The sequence below is a fragment of the Gambusia affinis genome, linkage group LG04 (assembly GCF_019740435.1).
Source record: "Gambusia affinis linkage group LG04, SWU_Gaff_1.0, whole genome shotgun sequence".
NCBI classification, from domain to species: domain Eukaryota; kingdom Metazoa; phylum Chordata; class Actinopteri; order Cyprinodontiformes; family Poeciliidae; genus Gambusia; species Gambusia affinis.
In genome coordinates this window covers 24,797,362-24,817,747 of record NC_057871.1, presented here as the reverse complement: position 1 = coordinate 24,817,747, position 20,386 = coordinate 24,797,362, and the positions used below count along the sequence as shown (strand labels likewise).

The 20,386-nt window shown below is 40.6% G+C and overlaps 6 protein-coding genes across 8 annotated transcripts in view; 5 read left to right on the top strand and 1 right to left on the bottom strand.

The window, feature by feature from the left end:
* Positions 1–20,386, bottom strand: part of LOC122829353 (ecto-ADP-ribosyltransferase 4-like) — a 74,293-nt gene that overhangs the window by 15,998 nt on the left and 37,909 nt on the right. For all 3 annotated transcript variants that reach the window (XM_044113835.1, XM_044113836.1, XM_044113837.1), the window contains one exon: positions 7,100–7,203. The gene's annotated coding sequence lies outside the window, so the exon portion shown is untranslated. The remainder of the gene's footprint in view (positions 1–7,099; positions 7,204–20,386) is intronic.
* Positions 1–20,386, top strand: part of LOC122829365 (erythroblast NAD(P)(+)--arginine ADP-ribosyltransferase-like) — a 42,065-nt gene that overhangs the window by 8,112 nt on the left and 13,567 nt on the right. The gene's annotated exons all lie outside the window — the stretch shown is intronic.
* LOC122829367 (erythroblast NAD(P)(+)--arginine ADP-ribosyltransferase-like) overlaps positions 1–20,386 on the top strand; it is a 34,345-nt gene that overhangs the window by 441 nt on the left and 13,518 nt on the right. The gene's annotated exons all lie outside the window — the stretch shown is intronic.
* Positions 1,319–2,617, top strand: LOC122829356 (ecto-ADP-ribosyltransferase 5-like). Its single transcript, XM_044113840.1, has 2 exons — positions 1,319–1,456; positions 1,549–2,617. Exons 1-2 carry the CDS (start codon positions 1,373–1,375, stop codon positions 2,299–2,301), a joined length of 837 nt encoding a protein of 278 aa, XP_043969775.1. The 5' UTR covers positions 1,319–1,372; the 3' UTR covers positions 2,302–2,617.
* LOC122829355 (ecto-ADP-ribosyltransferase 5-like) lies at positions 5,005–8,367 on the top strand. The gene is made up of 5 exons (XM_044113839.1): positions 5,005–5,203; positions 6,355–6,391; positions 6,502–6,589; positions 7,122–7,214; positions 7,316–8,367. The coding sequence occupies exons 3-5, from the start codon at positions 6,578–6,580 to the stop codon at positions 8,051–8,053; spliced, it is 843 nt and encodes a 280-aa protein (XP_043969774.1). The 5' UTR covers positions 5,005–5,203; positions 6,355–6,391; positions 6,502–6,577; the 3' UTR covers positions 8,054–8,367.
* LOC122829360 (GPI-linked NAD(P)(+)--arginine ADP-ribosyltransferase 1-like) lies at positions 16,157–18,541 on the top strand. The gene is made up of 4 exons (XM_044113845.1): positions 16,157–16,239; positions 16,597–16,681; positions 17,259–17,339; positions 17,437–18,541. The coding sequence occupies exons 3-4, from the start codon at positions 17,283–17,285 to the stop codon at positions 18,202–18,204; spliced, it is 825 nt and encodes a 274-aa protein (XP_043969780.1). The 5' UTR covers positions 16,157–16,239; positions 16,597–16,681; positions 17,259–17,282; the 3' UTR covers positions 18,205–18,541.

Genomic DNA, 20,386 nt, shown 5'->3' with positions numbered 1-20,386 from the left:
AGAAATAAAGGGCTAATGTCTCATCAAGACCTAGACTCTACAGAAACTCATCCATGAATGATTACTGCAACAGCATCTGCCTAAAAAAAAAAAAAAAAAAAAAAAAAAAAAAAAAAATCTGTGAAACTGCTGCAGCTGATACAGAACGCTGCTGAAAGTGTTCTCAATAAAACTAGGAAGATAGAGCACATAACACCAGTTTTAAAGTCCCTACATTGGCTCCTTGTAGTTCAAAGAATATACTTTAAAATACTGTTGCTAGTTTGTAAATCACTGAATGGTTTAGCACCACAATACATTAAATATCTTCTGTTGTATCAACCTTCCAGACCTCTCAGGTCTTCTGGTTCAGGTCTGCTGTGCATCCCCAGAACCAGAACCAAACGAGGAGAAGCAGCATTTAGCATCTATGCACCGAAAATCTGGAACAAACTTCCAGAAAACGGCAAAATAGCAGAAACACTGACTTCCTTTAAGTCGAGGCTAAAAACACCAGCTGTTTAGTTCATTATAAATGAAACACTATGATGTATAACGATTGCAATTATTGACCTTAAGTTCTACAACTTTGTATTTTTTGTGTGTTTTTATAAGCACTTTGAACTGCCTTGTTGCTAAAATATGATTTACAAATAAAATAGTGATTTATTGATTGACATGTCTTTGTGAACAAAGCAAAATGTGTGGCATGTGTGTTTGTCTTATACAAGCTTGCTCAATGTGTGGTCTGGCACGTGCTTGACTCTAACTGTGCTTGGAACTTAATGAAGTAGATTAGAAATATTCTTTATTGTCCCATAGTGGGGAAATTTCCATCTAACAGCAGCAATGTGACAGGCAATCGCAGCATGCAAGCACACAACGATAAAATATCTCACAACAATCCAAAGCAATTTGCAACAGAGTAGAATTTGTTTTTATAAATGTGCAAAATGTGCATGTGTACTTGCACATTAAAAGACAGCAGACTTTTAAAAAAAATTGTATCAATGTGAGCTACACCACCTGCGAAACACACAGGTCTTAAAAAAACCCCAAAAACTTAATGCAATAAATACTTGAATTACAATAAGAATAATTTGTTATTAGCAGTTAGTTCAGCATACAAATATGCTTACGCATCATTTATCATAAATGTGACCAGTATAACATGTCTTAAGATTCACTGGTCGATTATTTTATTAGAAATTAATTGAAGTGCAAAAATACATATATTTTAATTTTAATTGCTTGTATTGCATTTGCCTTTATAAGACTATTTGATCTTCATATATTCTCAATGATGTTTTCTAATACATTACCCTTCTTTCTCTCACCTACAGCTGTCCACATTTTGTTTTGGCTGGTTTTCAGAGTTGTCTGCTGAGTCAAGATGGCAAGGTTGGTCATTTTGGTGGCTGTGTTCATGTTATTTGGATCCTCTCTTGGGTGCCTGTTGGGAAAGTGGCTAACGCAGGTGAGGGATATTTGTTTAACTGCTGCACAACCTTACATCCAGAACATAAACATGACTAATAAATAATATTTTCCTTTTGTTTTTCTGTTTAGTGTGTGCAGAAATTTCAAGATTACAGAAATCCTCCAATCCTGCTAAACATGGCTCCAGACTCTGTTGATGACATGTACGACAAATGTGAAGAGAAGATGAAGGAAAAAATAGAGAAAGATTTTTTACAAAATGAGATAAACAAAGATAAGTTCAAAACAAACTTCAGTGAGGCCTGGAATAAAGCTGAGGAATACTACAAGAGTGAATGGGAGAAAAACCCACCACTGATTAAAGAACATATCATGGCTATTCATGCGTACACCCTTGAAGACCCACCTTTATACTGTGAATTCAACAACGCAGTCCGAACAAATAAGTCTGTGTACCAAACCAAATTCCCGTATCACACTCTGCACTTCTACCTCACCATGGCCCTGCGCACCATCAAACCTACAGCAGAAAATTGTGTCACTGGCTACCGTAGAACAAAGTGTAAATTCAGGAAAGATGTTCTCAACAAACAGATTCGTTTTAGTGCTTTTTCCTCCAGTTCAATAGGTGGCTATGCTAATAAAACGTTTGGTGAGGAATCATGCTTTGAAATCACCACATGTTTTGGAGCAGAGATCTCAAAGTTCTCTAAGTTTCCATCCGAAAATGAAGTCCTGGTTCCTCCGTATGAGGTTTTTAAAGTAACAGAAGTGAAGGAAAGGTCTGAGCAGAACAAGCTTCCTTGTAAGGTTGTCTACAAACTTCAGAGCACAAAAACAACAAGTTCCAATTTAAACTGTGCTTTTTTCAACAATAAATAAAAATTCTACTCTGAGACAATAACCATCTACAAAGTTTTAATTGAAACATTCTAGAAATAAAAATAACTCTGCCGATGTCGACATAATTTGATATTTTCTCCCAAGAAAATGGGCCTAATCAGTTTTACACAGTGAAGTAATTAGATATAATGATAACAAATGTACAACAGAGTGTGAAAACCTATGTAAGATTTTGAATGTGTTTAAATTGTTAAGCTGAATTTCAGTAAGGACAGATAATATTAGTTTTCTCTAAAACCATTAACTTTCTTCTCTGCTGTTTTTGTTCTTCAATAAAAACTAAGCCCAAATCAGTGCTACTCTGCCTTTTTTCTGTCTCAGCTTGTTACAGCAAATGGCCTCCCAAACTGAGCTTTGTGATGTCTGTCTGCAATTTTAACAGTGCAACAAAATCAATAAAAACATGATGTCAAATGATTCATTAATAACCTCTTGGGAAGAGAGCCTCTTTTTTGAATATTTTTTGGACAGTTCTCATAAACAACATCCCCATTAAGAATTCCTTATGTCTCATAAACTACAAGGTGCATTTGACTGGTTCAGGTGTCAAAATAAAAGTAATGTTCCGGAGAAAACTAGAAGTCTAAAAATAAATATTTGTATTACTGAGAAAGAACAAATACAAATGGCACACAATGAAGAAATACAAAATGAAAATAACAAAACACATTATGTAATGTGTATTTCTCTTAAAAGCATGCAGTGGAAACCCAAAACCTCTAATAATTCACAATGCAGGTTCTGACCACTTACTGGACCAAAGTTTATTCCAAAAAGATTCAGCATAGACATTTTAGAAAGATATTGGTTGATAAAATTCCAGGCAAACATTCAAAATGTGCAATTTTTGGACATTTTGGCACAATGAGTACAATTACAAATTACAAAACTGCCATGCTTAATGCCACCGGACACCGCTGGGTAGCAAAGGTGTCAGACTACAGATTCGCCATCAAGTACAGGCCATGTTCATCCAATGGAGATGCAGATTTTTGATTCTGAAGGCCAAACTCCATTGAGAAAATTATTTAAGAATGTACATCTGAATGCCAGCCTGAAGTCCTGGAGACAATCAGCAAAGCCATGGAAGGCAAAAACATGGGGCAGGTCAACATGTAACAGACACATGACCAGAGGAAAGCTGCATGTTAGAACTGATCCAGCCCCTTCTAGAAGGCAGCATGAAAGCAGCTTATAACTCAGATCCAGCTATAAACAGAGTTCTGGCTCTTAAAAGAACACAATCATCTCTAAAACACAAACAAAAGCTGAAAGAAGATAAAACTGTAAGACAGCTCCTCAAAGAGTGGCCTCATCTGCAGATTGATGATGATGGTGGGATCCTCAGGAGAGTAACAACATCTAGATCACAGCTGGTCATCCCAGAGTCCCTAAAATCAATCATCTACAAACACCTGAAGACATGGGACACGTGGGAGCAGATAGAATGGTTGCCCTGGCCAGAGATCATTTTTACTGGCCTAAAATGCAGCAGGAAATTGAGCATCACATTACTCGAGTGTGCCGGTGTATAAAAAGAAAGAAACCCAAAAGAGTGATCAGAACACCCATCCAGAGTATCCCAACATCTGCACCATTTGAGATGATCTCCATCGACTACTTGCATTTGGAGAAATGTAAGGGAGGTGAAGAAATCATACTTGTGGTGCATCACTTCCTCAAATTTCCTTTGCACATGTTGCATCCTAGAACTATTTTATTTAAATTATTACAATCTTTAAAAGTTAAGGATAAAACACTTTTTTATTCATTTATTTATTTAACATGTTTTACTTGCCCAGATATTTTTGTTCAGCCGCAGGAGGTTGACAGAATCGCATGTTTGCTTTGTAGCAGAAGTAGTGTCAGTTGTCACATTGTAGCTCTAGATGAAGAAACTTTCTAACGGTTTGGTTTCTGTGCATCAGTGAACAATTCTAAAAATATGCTTACAGTGTGAGGCAAATAAAGTTGTCAAAACAGAAGACAGAGTCCCGTTTGTTTTGTGAGTGAAACACACAGAACCTACATTCAGTTTTTGTTTACCAGTTTGTGGTTCTGTGTGTCAGACCTCCTCAAGACGTGGTCTGCAGGGGTCTTATGAGAAGCAGAAAGTGGTATGTTGACTAAAAGCATTACGACACCTTTGCTGCTCTGCCAATTTACGGTTAACACATATAAAAATAATTAATATGTGAGACCATTCATGACACTGGACTTAACGGGTGTGAATAAAAGCATGATATTAAAGATAATAATCTATTATACATGTACTGCTAGACAATACATAGACTATTTGCTAGGATTTATGATAGATAAGGTGAAACTCCTCCTTCTCTTTCCTGTCTAAACTAAATTAGCTGAGGGGATGGGGGTTTGTCTAGGGGTTTGCCCAACCAAACATTTTAAGGTCTTTTCTTGAAAATTTGTCTTCTGCATTCTTATTTTCATAGATATGTCTGTTTCATTCCTTTGCAGGTTTATGCATACAAACAGTGTTTTAACACAGCACATTAAGCAGGAGCACTTGATAGATCAGATCAAGTGGGTGAAAACCACAGAGCAAGCAGGTTTCCGCTTACGTGTATTTCTATGCATCAAGTTTTATTTTCTGTTCCTAAAAGGGGCTGAGTATTTCCTCTTTGATATGTTCTTTCCCATACATGCGTGTGTGAAGGCAGGGTGTGACTAACTGTGAAGGTATAAAGGTACAACTTCATTTTGGGGCTCTACGTCTCTGACTCCCAGAGTCAGAAGTTTTAAATAAAACAATTAAAGACAAAGATCGATCTTTATCATTTCTTGGCAGTTTTCTCTACCATTTCATTAAAGGATATCCGTGTCAGCCTTCATCCATATAGACGGATTTTATACATCTCAGGTATGGATACTTTTTTGGTTGTCTCTTCAAATTTGTTGCATTAAATACCAGAATAAAGATACGTGTTTTTTAAGGAGGGATATTAGAAAACATGGTTTTTAAAAACTGATGGATCAAAAATATGAGTTTCTCAACATTTTAAACAAAAAGTGCAACCCTGAGCCACTGTTCAAAAATAAGTAAACAGAACTGTAGATTTTAAAATTCAAATTTGCATCTACTGAAAAAGAATCCTCTTTTTTTGACAAACAAATCAAAGAAAAAGTGAAGAAGAGTTTTTTCCAGCTACGAAGTGTTAGTAAACTGTACATTCAAACAAAGGACTTTTTGAAAGAAAGTTATATCTTTTGCTTGGATTATTATAACTCCATGTATGCTGGTCTTAACAGAATCTTAGTTCAGATATGGGAAGATCATCCATAGAAAGAAGATGGAGGATTAGCTACAGCAGAACAACATCAGAGAGTTTTGGAGGAGCTTGAAAACAGTTTCAGGTCACAAACCAAAGTCCCAGACTCCAGTCATTTCTGCTCGATTGGGAATTGGAACAGGAAAATAACGGGATTTTTTTTTTAATATAGAGTGACTGATTCATACAGAAATCTTTGACATGCTGTTCAAGAAAAACATTTTTTTGCCTTGATGGTAATTTGGACAGTGGTCCTGCTATCAATCAAATGTCCAAAATCAATCAAATGGGCTCCAGCACCACAAGAGAAGGTAATAGTCCACCATTACTTAACTTATTCTTCTATTGGATCATGCTTAGAAATGTGTAACTCTGTACACTGATATTTTAAGTCTTCAGTTCAACATCTGCAGGGGGGGAATGAGGGGCGAAATGCATTTGCATGTAATTTTCTACAAATTAGTGCTTTTGATCACATTACATCATTGCTGACCTCTCTATACTGACTTCCTGCTTATTTCGGGATTGAGTTCAAACTGGGGGATTTTGTGTCCTAATCTTAGTTCAGCCCTAATATCTGGTTGAACATTAACATACACCCATAAACTTCAACCAACGCTCAGCTTAATTATTCATAGATCTTCTTTAAAAGCTGAGGTACCACAGCACCTAATTTAAGGGAAAACTACATTGACAGATTAAAGTCACACTGACCAAACAGATTTTTTGTGCTTGTTTTCAGAGTTGTCTGCTGAGTTAAGAAATCGAAGTTGATGAAGGTGAGCAAAATTTTACTTGTTTATATAAATGTTGTAGATTCACAAAATGCTGAACATGAACACTAATAATGAGTAATGTGTTTCTTTTTGTTTTTGCTTAATTTTGGCAGGAAAGTAAAACTTGGCTGGATTGACCAATCAAACTGGATAAGGCTCCAAACTCTGTTTGACGAACGTGAAGACGACATGGGCACAAAAGTAAAGACAGACTTTTTACTACATAATACAAACAAATAGTAGGACTTCAAACTGGCCTGGAATAAAGCCAAGAAAGCACACAACAATAAAATATCTCACTACAATCCAAAGCAAATTGCAACAGAATAGAAATCTTTTTTAAAAATGTGTAAAATGTCTGGGTGTACTTGTGCATTAAAAGACAGCAGACTAGTTAAAACAATTGTAGAAATGTGAGCTACACCACATGCCAAACACACAGGTCTTAAAAAAATACTTAGTGCAATAAACACCTGAATTACAATAAGAGTAATTAGTTATTAGCAGTTAGTTCAGCATACAAACACGTTTACGCATCATTTATCATAGATATGACCACTATAACACGTCTTAAGATTCACTGGCTGATTATTTTATTAGGAATTAACTGAAGTACAAAAATATTTTTAATTTTCATTGCTTGTATTGCATTTGCCTTTTTAAGACTATTTGATCTTCATATACTCTCAATAATGTCATCTAATACATTACCCTTCTTTCTCTCATCTACAAGGTCAAGGTGGTGATAGTTTTGGCGGTTGTGCTCATATTGCTTGTTCTTGGTCTTGGTCTTGGTCTTGGTCTTTGGCATGCATCTGAAAGCCAGGTGAGGGATATTTGTTTAATTGCTGCACAACCTTACATCCAGAACATAAACATGACTAATAAATAATATTTTTATTTTGTTTTTCTGTTTAATGTGGGCAGAAAATTCAAGATTGCAGATATCCTCCAATCCCGCTAAACATGGCTCCAGACTCTGTTGATGACATGTACGACAAATGTGAAGAGAAGATGAAGGGAAAAATAGAGAATGATTTTTTACAAAATGAGAAAAACAAAAATAAAAACTTCAAAGAGGCCTGGAATAAAGCTGAGGAATACTACAAGAGTGAATGGGAGAAAAAAAACCCGCCACTGATGAAAGAACAAATCATGGCTATTCATGCATACACCCTTAAAAACCCACCTTTATACTGTGAATTCAACAACGCAGTCCGAACAAATAAGTCTGTGTACCAAACCAACTTCCCGTATCACACTCTGCACTTCTACCTCACCATGGCCCTGCGCACCATCAAACCTACAGCTGTAAATTGTGTCACTGGCTACCGTAGAACAAAGAGTGAATTCAGGAAAGATGTTCTCAACAAACAGATTCGTTTTAGTGCTTTTTCCTCCAGTTCAAAAGATGGCTATGCTAATGAAATGTTTGGTGAGGAATCATGCTTTGAAATCACCACATGTTTTGGAGCACAGATCTCAAAGTTCTCTAAGTTTCCATCCGAAAATGAAGTCCTGGTTCCTCCGTATGAGGTTTTTAAAGTAACAGAAGTGAAGGAAAGCTCTGAGCAAAACAAGCTTCCTTGTAAGTTTGTCTACAAACTTCAGAGCACAAAAACAACAAGTTCCAATTTAAACTGTGCTTTTTTCAACAATAAATAAAAATTCTACTCAGACAATAACCATCTACAAAGTTTTAATTGAAACATTCTAGAAATAAAAATAACTCTGCCGATGTCGACATAATTTGATATTTTCTCCCAAGAAAATGGGCCTAATCAGTTTTACACAGTGAAGTAATTAGATATAATGATAACAAATGTACAACAGAGTGTGAAAACCTATGTAAGATTTTGAATGTGTTTAAATTGTTAAGCTGAATTTCAGTAAGGACAGATAATATTAGTTTTCTCTAAAACCATTAACTTTCTTCTCTGCTGTTTTTGTTCTTCAATAAAAACTAAGCCCAAATCAGTGCTACTGTGCCTTTTTTCTGACTCAGCTTGTTACAGCAAATGGCCTCCCAAACTGAGCTTTGTGATGTCTGTCTGCAATTTTAACAGTGCAACAAAATCAATAAAGACATGATGTCAAATGATTCATTAATAACCTCTTGGGAAGAGAGCCTCTTTTTTGAATATTTTTGGGACAGTTCTCATAAACAACATCCCCATTAAGAATTCCTTATATCTCATAAACTACAAGGTGTATTTGACTGGTTCAGGTGTCAAAATAAAAGTAATGTTCCGGAGAAAACTAGAAGTCTAAAAATAAATATTTGTATTTCAATCTGGATAGACTCACACAGAGAAAGAGAAGCAGTTAGAAGATTTAATGATACAGAAACTTTGGCGCTCGAACCCGGCGGAAGACTTGTGAGCTGAGGATCACCAGGCAGGTGATCGGTCCAGGTTTAGCTCAGGGTAGTCTTCCCCCCGGTCCGAATACTGGTGGTGGAACGGAGCCTTGAACGAAGGAGCAGAGAGGGAGCTAGGAAGATGTCCCTGGGATGATGGTGGAGATGGGGAGGAGGTGGGTCGAAGCACGGCTGACGAGCAAGAAGATCCGGGGAAGCTTGTCCTTTGAAGGGATCCGTGAGCAGCGATTGGCTGAGCGGTGCGGCGCACCTGTCCTGATTGGCTGCGGCGGGAGCGTGGTGAGTGTCTGATGTGTGACGGCTGTGTTTTGTCTCCCAGCTTGAATTTTCGCCTAGGCTTCATTTCAATCTGGATAGACTCACACAGAGAAAGAGAAGCAGTTAGAAGATTTAATGATACAGAAACTTTGGCGCTCGAACCCGGCGGAAGACTTGTGAGCTGAGGATCACCAGGCAGGTGATCGGTCCAGGTTTAGCTCAGGGTAGTCTTCCCCCAAAGAGGTGCGGGTTGAGGCCTAGCTGGCCTGCAGTCTGCAAGACTTGTTAGGCACAGCTACGTTGGCGGGGCCTGCAGTCACATGACTTGTTAGCACGAGCCAGCGTTGGCAGGGGCCTGCAGTCTGATAGACTTGTTAGGCGCGAGCTGCGTTGGCGGGGGCCTGCAGTCTGATAGACTTGTTAGGCGCGAACCGCTTGATGCTCTGTGGAGGATGGAATGGCTGCTGTCGAGCCGAGGGCAGAGGACCGCTGGTCGGCCGGATCTCCTAGGCAGAATGGGACTGTTAGGGATGGCGATGCTCCACCACCAGATATGATGAGATGCTTACCTGCAGTTATGGAGCGTTGAGCTTGAGTAGGATTGAGAGATCGGTCTGATGTAAGATGAGAAGGCTGAGGATGCCAAGCGTCCGAGCTGAAGGAGAAGAAGCTACAGGGGCGCCTTGAGCGGCGGTAGACGTAGCGGTGCTTATTCTAAAAGAATGGCCTGAAAAGTGACTAGGTGGAAGACCGCAAGCTGCTAACGTCAGTCTGAGGTGGTGAGTGAACCAGTTAGCAGTCATGGCGAAGCATTCAGGTGTGAGAAACAGAGATTTGGATTCGTGGCAGAGTTGATGTCTTTACATGTGAATTTGAGCATGGTGTGAAAAGAGCAGAGAGCGTTCATGCGTCTGCGATAGCGATAGTACATGAACCTTCGTTTTGGTGTGTTTGATGTGAAGGATTGTAGTGGTCCGAGAAGAATTTTAGATCAGATATAGATAGATCTCATGACAAACTGAATACTTTTGATGCAGGCGTGAACTCACTCAGCCCAAGAAATCCATGGAAGGCTAGGAGGAAAGCGCATGGAGGAGAGCTTAGGTGTAGGAGGAGAAAGCTCTGGAACGGAGCGCAGTGATGAGACTCCTAGGTAATAGGAGTGTGATCAGTCTCTGCTATCGGGAATAGAGGTGCTGTGCTTAGCAATCCCTTTGAGAAGGAGCTTCGCAGCAGAGTTCGAGAAGAGGCTAGGTGATTAACTAGGTTTCTGTAGCTTCACGTGAAAACTGATGCCCGCGAACGGACTGCGGATGTAGGACAGTCTGAATCGGACGGTGGTAGAAACAGTAGGTGATGAAAGCGAGAACTGTGGATATACTACCAGGGTAAAGGGGAGAATTGATAGCAGAGCAGAACTTGGTGAAGGTTTGCCAGGCGAGAGTATGTGGAGAGTGTAGATGGGGCGAAGACCAACTTTATGTAGTGGCGTGATGAACGCGAGAGGGAGTGGAGAGAGCCATTCATTAAGCATCAGATCTTCGAAGGCTTGCGTTAGCTCGGGTTGAGCGTCGGCAGCAAGGCATGGACAGCGAAACCTGAAACTTAGAACGGGACGGAGAGTCGGCGATAGCATTGTAATAACTGGAAACGTGCTGAGCTGAGATGATGAAATGTTGTTGACAGCTTGCCATGTGATGCGGCGAATGAAAGGCATAATGGAGCTAGCGGATGAGCGACCTTTATTAATTGCTTGAACCATGGCGATGTTGTCGCAGTGCGCAGATATATGCATTCTGCTCCAATGGCCCCAGAGGCAGCACGCTACGGCAATAGGAACTATTTCATAGAAAGCTGAGGATTCGGACTGAGGAAAGGAGGAAGGCCATTTCCCGGCAAACTATTTACCTTTAAAAAAGCCCCCAAAACCAGAGGACGGGCAGCGTCCGTGGAGAACTAAAGCAAGTCGGTCGAGAGAATGACGTGGCGGGGTTATGTCTGTGAGACTTGGGCGTGAGCCGCATTGGCGGGGCCTGCAGTCTGATAGACTTGTTAGGCGCGAGCGCGTGGACAGGGACCTGCAGTCTGTGAGGCTTGGGCGTGAGCAGCTGGCGAGGGGCCTGCAGTCTGATAGACTTGTTAGGCGCGAGCCGCGAGGACAGGGACCTACAGTCTGTGAGGCTTGGGCGTGAGTAGCGTTGGCGGGGCCTGCGGTGTGATAGACTTGTTAGGCGTGAGCCGCGTGGACAGGGACCTGCAGTCTGTGAGGCTTGGGCGTGAGCAGCGTTGGCGGGGGCCTGCGGTGTGATAGACTTGTTAGGCGTGAGCCGCGTGGACAGGGACCTGCAGTCTGTGAGACTTGGGCGTGAGCTGTGTTGGCGGGGGCCTGCAGTCTGATAGACTTGTTAGGCGCGAGCCGCGTGGACAGGGACCTGCAGTCTGTGAGGCTTGGGCGTGAGCAGCGTTGGCGGGGGCCTGCAGTGTGATAGACTTGTTAGGCGTGAGCCGCGTGGACAGGGACCTGCAGTCTGTGAGACTTGGGCGTGAGCTGTGTTGGCGGGGGCCTGCAGTCTGATAGACTTGTTAGGCGCGAGCCGCGTGGACAGGGACCTGCAGACTGTGCGACTTGATGGCCGTAAGCTGTGTTGTCTCCCCACGGCGAACAGCCCTGCGCCTGATTACTCTTCTGTGAGGAACACATCCTACCTTCACACATACAACGTGACAACGCAGAGCCCTTAAAGTGTCTCCACCACTGCAGGTTTGAAGAGGGAAAGCCTGGGTTACGTTTGCAACCGACAGGGAGGGACAAGCGATAACAGTTTTAGGTAAACGGCCACATGCCAGGGAAGTTAGATCTTTGTAAGCTTTATCGCAGGTGACGTGTGTTGCCACAAGGTTAATTTCGCTGATTTCACTCGTGTGTTTGAGGAGGAAAAACAAAAACTCCCACAGCGCTCCGATGTAAAGATGTAAAACAAAAAGATTTATTCCACGGTTACTTGTGTTATCCTTTACATGAGCAGTCAAATCTTAAATAACCTCCACAGAACGAACTACGGTTAAAAAAACTGTGCGGCTCTGTCGATTCTCACTGCAGCGACCTCGCCTTTTTCCCCCTCTATAACACCAGGCTCCTCGCCTCTTTTGCATAAATTTCAAAGTGGCCAATGAAGTTATAAGGCATACAAACTTAAAATAAAACACTTAAAACATTATGAATTAAGCTACATACAATATAATAATACTTCCTAAACCTCAACAAATTCTTTAATTAAATCACTGATTAAACGAATACGTGTTTTTTTTTTTTTTTTTTTTTTTTTTGTTTTTTTTTTGGTAACTGAATATTTTCTACATAAACTTGGCCTCCACACGACGGTTAGACTTGGTGATAAGCCATCAGGCTATCAAGGACGACGCTTGTTTATGCGAAAAGCGCCGTTCTGGTTCATTGCGAATAGCTCCAGCAGAGATTACGTAGCAATTGTGACAAACGTGAGAGATCGTGCATTTATCAAAACGCTGGCTAGTCGTATCCTGACGCGTGTGTTGGACTGCGACTGTGCAGATGGCACGGACCTCTTAGAGCGCATGCCTGCTTATTCGCTGCGTGAGTGCCTCCTTGAGAGGAGTCGGAACCAATGAATGAGGAGGAAAGGAAGCCGTCGGTGCGGGTGGTACTGCCACAAGTGAATGACTTGAGATTTTTTGAATGACTTGAGATTTTTTTTTTTTTTTTTTTTTTTTTTTTTTGGTAACTGAATATTTTCTACATAAATATTTGAAAGAGAACGCTCGTGCAGTTCGGATTGCTGTGCAGGTGAAACTGACTGTTAGAGGGTTGAGGTTGACGCAGGCGACTGGGACTACGTGGCTGAAGGTCCTTTGACTCTGATCAAAAGAAGTGTGGAACTAGGCGAGAGCGGCAGGTCCAACGTTTTTTTTTTTTTCTCTCTCTCTCCCCTAATAAAAGAGGAATTTGAAAATAAAAGATTGCACCAAACTCGTTTGTTTTCGGTGCGTTTCATGTGTAGCTTTAAAAGAATCCTCTCCATTAGTGAAAAGAGCTTAAAGAAATATGGTGCTGTGATTAGGAGACCAGCGGCAGCTGGGCTGGAGGGCAGAATGTGCTGAGATACAGACTGGGACTTCTGACAGAATTTGGAGCGAGCTAAGCAACGGAGGAAAGAGAGGGCTACGGCGGCCTGAGCGGGGAAATAACGGAATGAGGTTGACAAAAGCGTCCGCCATTAAATGGCGGGGCCGAGGGAACCTCGGCTCTTCTAACTAATTGAGCTAGTCGAGACCTTGAAGATGCCAACTGACCAGCAATAGGAGGCGAAATAAACTTGAATTAAAGGTACTGGTGCGCTGACGGTGACATGATGCGTATGAAAATGAGCGAATCAGGAGTGGGTACGTCTTACCTAGACAACGCCCGATGGGCGTAAACGAAGTTCCCGGTTGATGAGGCTGAAGGGTCAGCTGCGAGCTGAGATCTGGGAGGTGAGCGTAGCGGTCTGATTTCGGTTTTCTCCTGGAGGTGGACTGGTAGAGAAGATGGGCAACGGATCGAGTCCATGATGGGACAGGAGGAAGAGCCGACGTGCGTCAATGGAGCCACGGCGGATCGTGGAGACAACCAGCGCTTGGCTGCAGGTTGACAGCACCAGTGAGCCGTAGCAACTGACGATGGTGAGCCGGAACGGGGAACCAGGCGGATGCCAGAGGACGCCTGCGTCATCAATGAGGGGAAGACATCGCTGGAGGCCGAATGCAGGCTTGATAGGGTGGTTAGATCGGTGAGGAATGACTGGGAGTCGACAGGGCGCAGCCGGCAGGTGAGGACACTCCTGTATCTGGTTCTGAAAGAGGCGAAGATGATCGGAAGGTGCTTCTGCGAGCTGAATTAGGGACTGAAGGACCGGGAATGCTGGCGGAGGCAGCTGACTAGCTGACTGAATGTGGGAGAGGTTGAAAAGCGCATACGAAGCACGGCTGACGAGCAAGAAGATCCGGGGAAGCTTGTCCTTTGAAGGGATCCGTGAACGACGATTGGCTGAAGCGGTGCGGCGCACCTGTCCTGATTGGCTGCGGCGGGAGCGTGGTGAGTGTCTGATGTGTGACGGCTGTGTTTTGTCTCCCAGCTTGAATTTTCGCCTAGGCTTCATTACTGAGAAAGAACAAATACAAATGGCACACAATGAAGAAATACAAAATGAAAATAACAAAACACATTATGTAATGTGTATTTCTCTTAAAAGCATGCAGTGGAAACCCAAAACCTCTATTAATTCACAATGCAGGTTCTGACCACTTACTGGACCAAAGTTTATTCCAAAAAGATTCAGCATAGACATTTTAGAAAGATATTGGTTGATAAAATTCCAGGCAAACATTCAAAATGTGCCATTTTTGGACATTTTGGCACCATGAGTACAATTACAAATTTCTCTATTTATTTATTTTCCCCCCCAACTATATCTTGCTATAAATTTTATTTGCAATTAATAACAGTGGGGTTTTTTTAAGAGAGAGAACAGCTCAACTGGTTGGCAGAAGGTGTTTAGTCCAAGTCTCTATAGGTGGTGTTGATACCACAGTGCTGTGGGACACTGGATCTCAGGTATCCATCGTGGGACCAGACTGGAAAAGAAAACACCTTCCAGACGTTGAAGTGAGACCAGTGGAAGAACTGCTTAAAGGAGGAGTACTGGATCTCTCTCATCCTGAAAAGAATTGTGGTTCAGCTGTCATGGCATATCCAGACTTGGAGAAGCCATTTGTGCTTCATGTTACGCATGAGAGAAGGGCCTAGGTGTAGTTCTGTACCAACAAGAGGCAGAACTAAGAGTTATAGCATATGGGTCCAGAACATTGACAGCTGCAGAGAAATATTACAAACTACACTCTGGCAAGCTGGAATTACTGACACTGAAATGGGCCATAACTGAGCGGTTTTGTAGTCTAAAGCGATAACAATTCGCTCACCTACGTCACCAAAACTGCCATGCTTAATGCCACAGGACACCGCTGGGTAGCAAAGGTGTCAGACTACAGATTCGCCATCAAGTACAGGCCATGTTCATCCAATGGAGATGCAGATTTTTGATTCTGAAGACCAAACTCCATTGAGAAAATGATTTAAGAATGTACATCTGAATGCCAGCCTGAAGTCCTGGAGACAATCAGCAAAGCCATGGAAGGCAAAAACATGGGGCAGGTCAACATGTAACACAGACACATGACCAGAGGAAAGCTGCATGTTAGAACTGATCCAGCCCCTTCCAGAAGGCAGCATAAAAGCAGCTTATAACTCAGATCCAGCTATAAACAGAGTTCTGGCTCTTAAAAGAACACAATCATCTCTAAAACACAAACAAAAGCTGAAAGAAGATAAAACTGTAAGACAGCTCCTCAAAGAGTGGCCTCATCTGCAGATTGATGATGATGGTGGGATCCTCAGGAGAGTAACAACAACTAGATCACAGCTGGTCATCCCAGAGTCCCTAAAATCAATCATCTACAAACACCTGAAGACATGGGACACGTAGGAGCAGATAGAATGGTTGCCCTGGCCAGAGATCATTTTTACTGGCCTAAAATACAGCAGGAAATTGAACATCACATTACTCAAGTATAAAAAGAAAGAAACCCTATAGAGTGATCAGAACACCCATCCAGAGTATCACAACATCTGCACCATTTGAGATGATCTCCATCGACTACTTGCACTTGGAGAAATGTAAGGGAGGTGAAGAAATCATACTTGTGGTGCATCACTTCCTCAAATTTCCTTTGCACATGTTGCATCCTAGAAGTATTTTATTTAAATTCTTACAATTTTTTAAAGTTAAGCATAAAACACTTTTTTATTCATTTATTTATTTAACATGTTTTACTTGCCCAGATATTTTTGTTCAGCCGCAGGACGTTGACAGAATCGCATGTTTGCTTTGTAGCAGAAGTAGTGTCAGTTGTCACATTGTAGCTCTAGAAGAAGTGAACAATTCTAAAAATATACTTACAGTGTGAGGCAAATAAAGTTGCCAAAACAGAAGACAGAGTCCCGTTTGTTTCATGAGTGAAACACACAGAACCTACACTTAGTTTTTGTTTACCAGTTTGTGGTTCTGCGTGTCAGACCTCCTCAAGACGTGGTCTGCAGGGCTCTTATGAGAAGCAGAAAGTGGTATGTCGACTAAAAGAGGTACCACACCTTTGCTGCTCTGCCGATTTACGGTTAACATATATAAAAATAATTATTAATATGTGAGACCATTCATGACACTGGACTTAACGGGTGTGAATAAAAGCATGATATTAAAGATAATAATCTATTATGCATGTACTGCTAGACAATACATAGACTATTTGCTAGGATTTATGATAGATAAGGTGAAACTCCTCCTTCTCTCTCCTGTCTAAACTAAATTAGCTGAGGGGATGGGGGTTTGTCTAGGGGTTTGCCCAACCAAACATTTTAAGGTCTTCTCTTTAAAATTTGTCTTCACTTGTATTTTGACCTGTAACTGTTTAATATCCATGTCATTTGTTTGATTTAAAGTAAAGAAATCACCTGTGGACCCGCCCATCCTTCCTTTTTTTCCATCTTATTCCTAATTTGCTCAGAAACTCTTCAAAGACCCCAGGTAAAATCCTACTTTTTATTTAAATCAAAGATTGGTTTTATTATTAAGATATACATAACTTTCAATTTTATTTCCTAAAACGTTTATTTTTTCATTGCGGATTCTCTTTTTACATTGTTTCATTGTTTTGTGAGAAACAGCTGTCTCTTCTCCTGCCAGATAAAAAGAAAATGTTTGCGTGAAAATAAACAGATACAAATCTGCAAGGGCTATGAATTTAGGATTCAACTGTATTGGTTTTAATTTATCTTGCAAATAAGTGTATAATAATCTCTTTTCAGGATTGCTAAATTGTGGTGAAAAACCTCCAATGGTGCTTGTATCACAGTGTAAAAAGGATCATAGATTATCATAATAAGGAAACAAGTTGGAGCTTTAATGATTCAACTTTTTTTTTTTAAAACCTTAAAAGAGCGACCTTAAAATTACGAACACTGTAAGGGTAAAATGTTGCCATTTCAGCCTGCTTGTTTATTTTATGTTAGACCCTTAGCTCGTGCATTGAAATGACATAAATGGGAATAGTAAATAAACAATGATAGGAAATGAAAAATCTGCATTTACTGTGTCTTTGCAGGACTAAATACTAAAGGTGGTAACAATGACCATGTGGACGTTCCTGCTTGTGCTGTTTGGAGAGTCTGTCTCAGCTGCAAAGGTAATTTTAAATGAAACAAACAGGAGATTTGTGAGTTTCTTAATTCAGATACAAAGGTAAATAAATGTTTAACATCCGTCTTGTTGTCTTCTGGCAGATTTACAGATCCCAGACTGACACTCCACTCCCATTGGACATGGCTCCAAACTCTGTCGATGACATGTACGAAGGCTGCGCAAACAAGATGGCGGCCAAAGTAAAGACAGAGTTTTTGGTCAACGAGAAAAAGATGAGCAAAAATTTTAGCCTGGCTTGGGACGAAGCGGAAAAACGGTACAATAAGAAATGGAAGCCCAGGGGTGGGAAGAAAAAATCCCAAGTCCTGGAGAAAGAACAAAACATGGCCGTCTATGCTTACACTCTGGACAAACCAGAAATATTCACTGAATTCAACAGCGTGGTGAGAACGCAGAGGGCTCAGTACGCTGGCACGTTTCAGTATCACTCCCTGCACTTCTTTCTGACGGGCGCTCTCAGAGCCCTCAACACCAGGAAGCCAAAGACAGAAAGATGCCTTAATGGTTACCGGAGAGTCAACAGAAAATTCGACCTGAACGTTCTCAACAAAGAAATCCGCTTTGGTGCTTTCACCTCGAGCTCGATGGGAACGTATCCCCGCGAAGAAAAATTTGGCTACGAGACCTGTTTCGAGATTTACACCTGCTTAGGAGCAGACATCTCACTGTACTCCAAGTTTGGAGAGTCAGAGGGAGAAGTCCTGGTTCCTCCATATGAAATCTTTAACGTTACAGACATAAAGCAGAAATCTGAGAACGAGGATCTTCCATGTAAAGTTGTGTTGAAACTGAAGAGCACAGAAAAGGCTCTGTCCAACCTAAACTGTACGCTTTTCACGGATAATTGATCCAAATAAATCTTTAAAAATTATTTCCAATTTTAGTGACACATAAGAGCAAATTACATTTATTTTGACATGCATTTCCGTTTTATTACTACTGTATTATCAAAAAAATATGCATAGTTTCACCATCATAAACATAAAGACCATTTAATAAAATAAGGTCAAACATAGCTTTAGATGTATTTTTGCTTTTAACTGATGTTTAAAAGTGTAAAAGAAAAAAAAAAACTATGCCAAATGAGCACTTTCGACTGCAAACTGAAAGTATTTGTATACATTTCATATCTGTTCTTCTTCACATCCTCCTGTAAAATGCATCATTCGATACAAATAAATCTGGTTGCCACACCACAAATATGTCTGAATTTATATTGTTTTAGTTCAGAGCAGCTTGTTTGTGAACTGTTGGACGATTGGGCCTGAAGGGTTTTAAGGTCTTTTAGAGGGCAGACATGTGTAGAACGCCTTGTTTACTTGCTGTGCATGTCTAACCTCATCAGGACGCGGTCTGTGCAAGTTTTCAGCTCACAATACGTTGGAACAAGTAAAGTGGTGCTTTCGAACCCATCTCCCTTTATTCCTCTCTAAGTGAGGCGATTCTAATTTTAAAACAAAATCAGGTGATGTGTTTGAGTACAAGCTACAGAACCGAAACCGTTTTGGAGCTCAACATCTCCACTGGTCAGGTTCGATTCAGCACCTTCATTTTATGCTCTGATACGGTGGGATTTTAATGGAAATGTTTCATGTTTTGAGATACACTCTTGCTTTGGCCAAACATAACTAAATACTCCGTCCTTAAAGGAAATAATCAAGTGGCGATTAGTGGTGACACTAAGAAAATAAAATTATGACAATAAAGTCACACGAGAAGTTGAAATAATAGAGAATAAAGTAGTATCACCAGAATAAAGTGATAGTATTATGACTTTTTTCTGAGAATATGGCTTATTTTTTTCTTAGTGTGGCCATAATACTCTGTATTGGTCACGCTTTTTACTCTAATTTAAAGATAAATCTGAATACAGTGGGGAGAACAAGTATTTGATACAGTGTTGATTTTTCAGGTTTTCCCACTTGCAAAGCATGAAGAAGACTGTAATTTTTATCATAGGTACTCTTCAACTGTGAGTGATGGAATCTAAAACAAAAATCCAGAAAAATACAATGTATGATTTTTAAATAATTAATTTCTATTTTATTGTGTGAAATAAGTATTTGATCATCTATCAACCAGTAAGAATTTTGGCTCTCACAGACATGTTAGTTCTTCTTTAAGAAGCCCTCCTGTTCTCCACTCATTACCTGTATTAACTGCACCTGTTTGAACTCGCTACCTGTATACAAGACACCTGTCCACACACTCAATCAATCAGACTCCAGCACCCTACTGAGTTTTCTTTGCCTTGATATTCCAGTCTTATAATTCTAGATCTCAGAGGTGCTAAAATCCAAACATTATATAACGTTAGCCCCTTTGAGCTTTTTGATCTATAAATCAGTCTGCAGCCAGGTTGTTCTAGAGGTTAAATAGATATTATTAATTATTAGGGCTTAAATAGTAAAATGGCAGCAAATCTGCTTTAGTCATAACTTCATAACCAGAGACTTTCTCTCCTCTGCTCTGTTAGATCAACTCGGCCCTCCAAAATAAGTTTTCTCAATAATAATGGATAAATGTGTGCTTTTGTATAAAGAATGTACTTGGTGCCAAAAGTGATGATGTCGTAAAAAACAATTTTATAATGTAGCATCTCCTGTATTACTTGATATGGCTTCACTGGTGAACAGCTAGGTGTGAACAGCTCAAGGTCAGAAGCAAACACAGACCTCATGCACACAAGTAACAGGAAGCTGCAGCTCACAGTTAACAGAAAAAGACTGTGACTCAGGAGCTTTAAGGTTTACATTTGCATTAATAAAGAAATGTGTTCTTCTACTGATAAGTTTAGTTGTTTATCTGTTTTTTTAATCTGTTAGCTTATTAGCTTCTGTCAACATTTTCTTCATAACCCCAATTACTGCTTGTCTTTTTCCAGGACTTTAGTTCTGATGTGGCAACATTGATGAAGCTGTTTTATCATTGGATTTGGTCTTAAATTAATACCAGAATATCTGAACTGGATCGTCTAAATATCTGCTGAGGTTCTCCTGAACTCCCTGCCCATCGTCTCTAAGCATCATT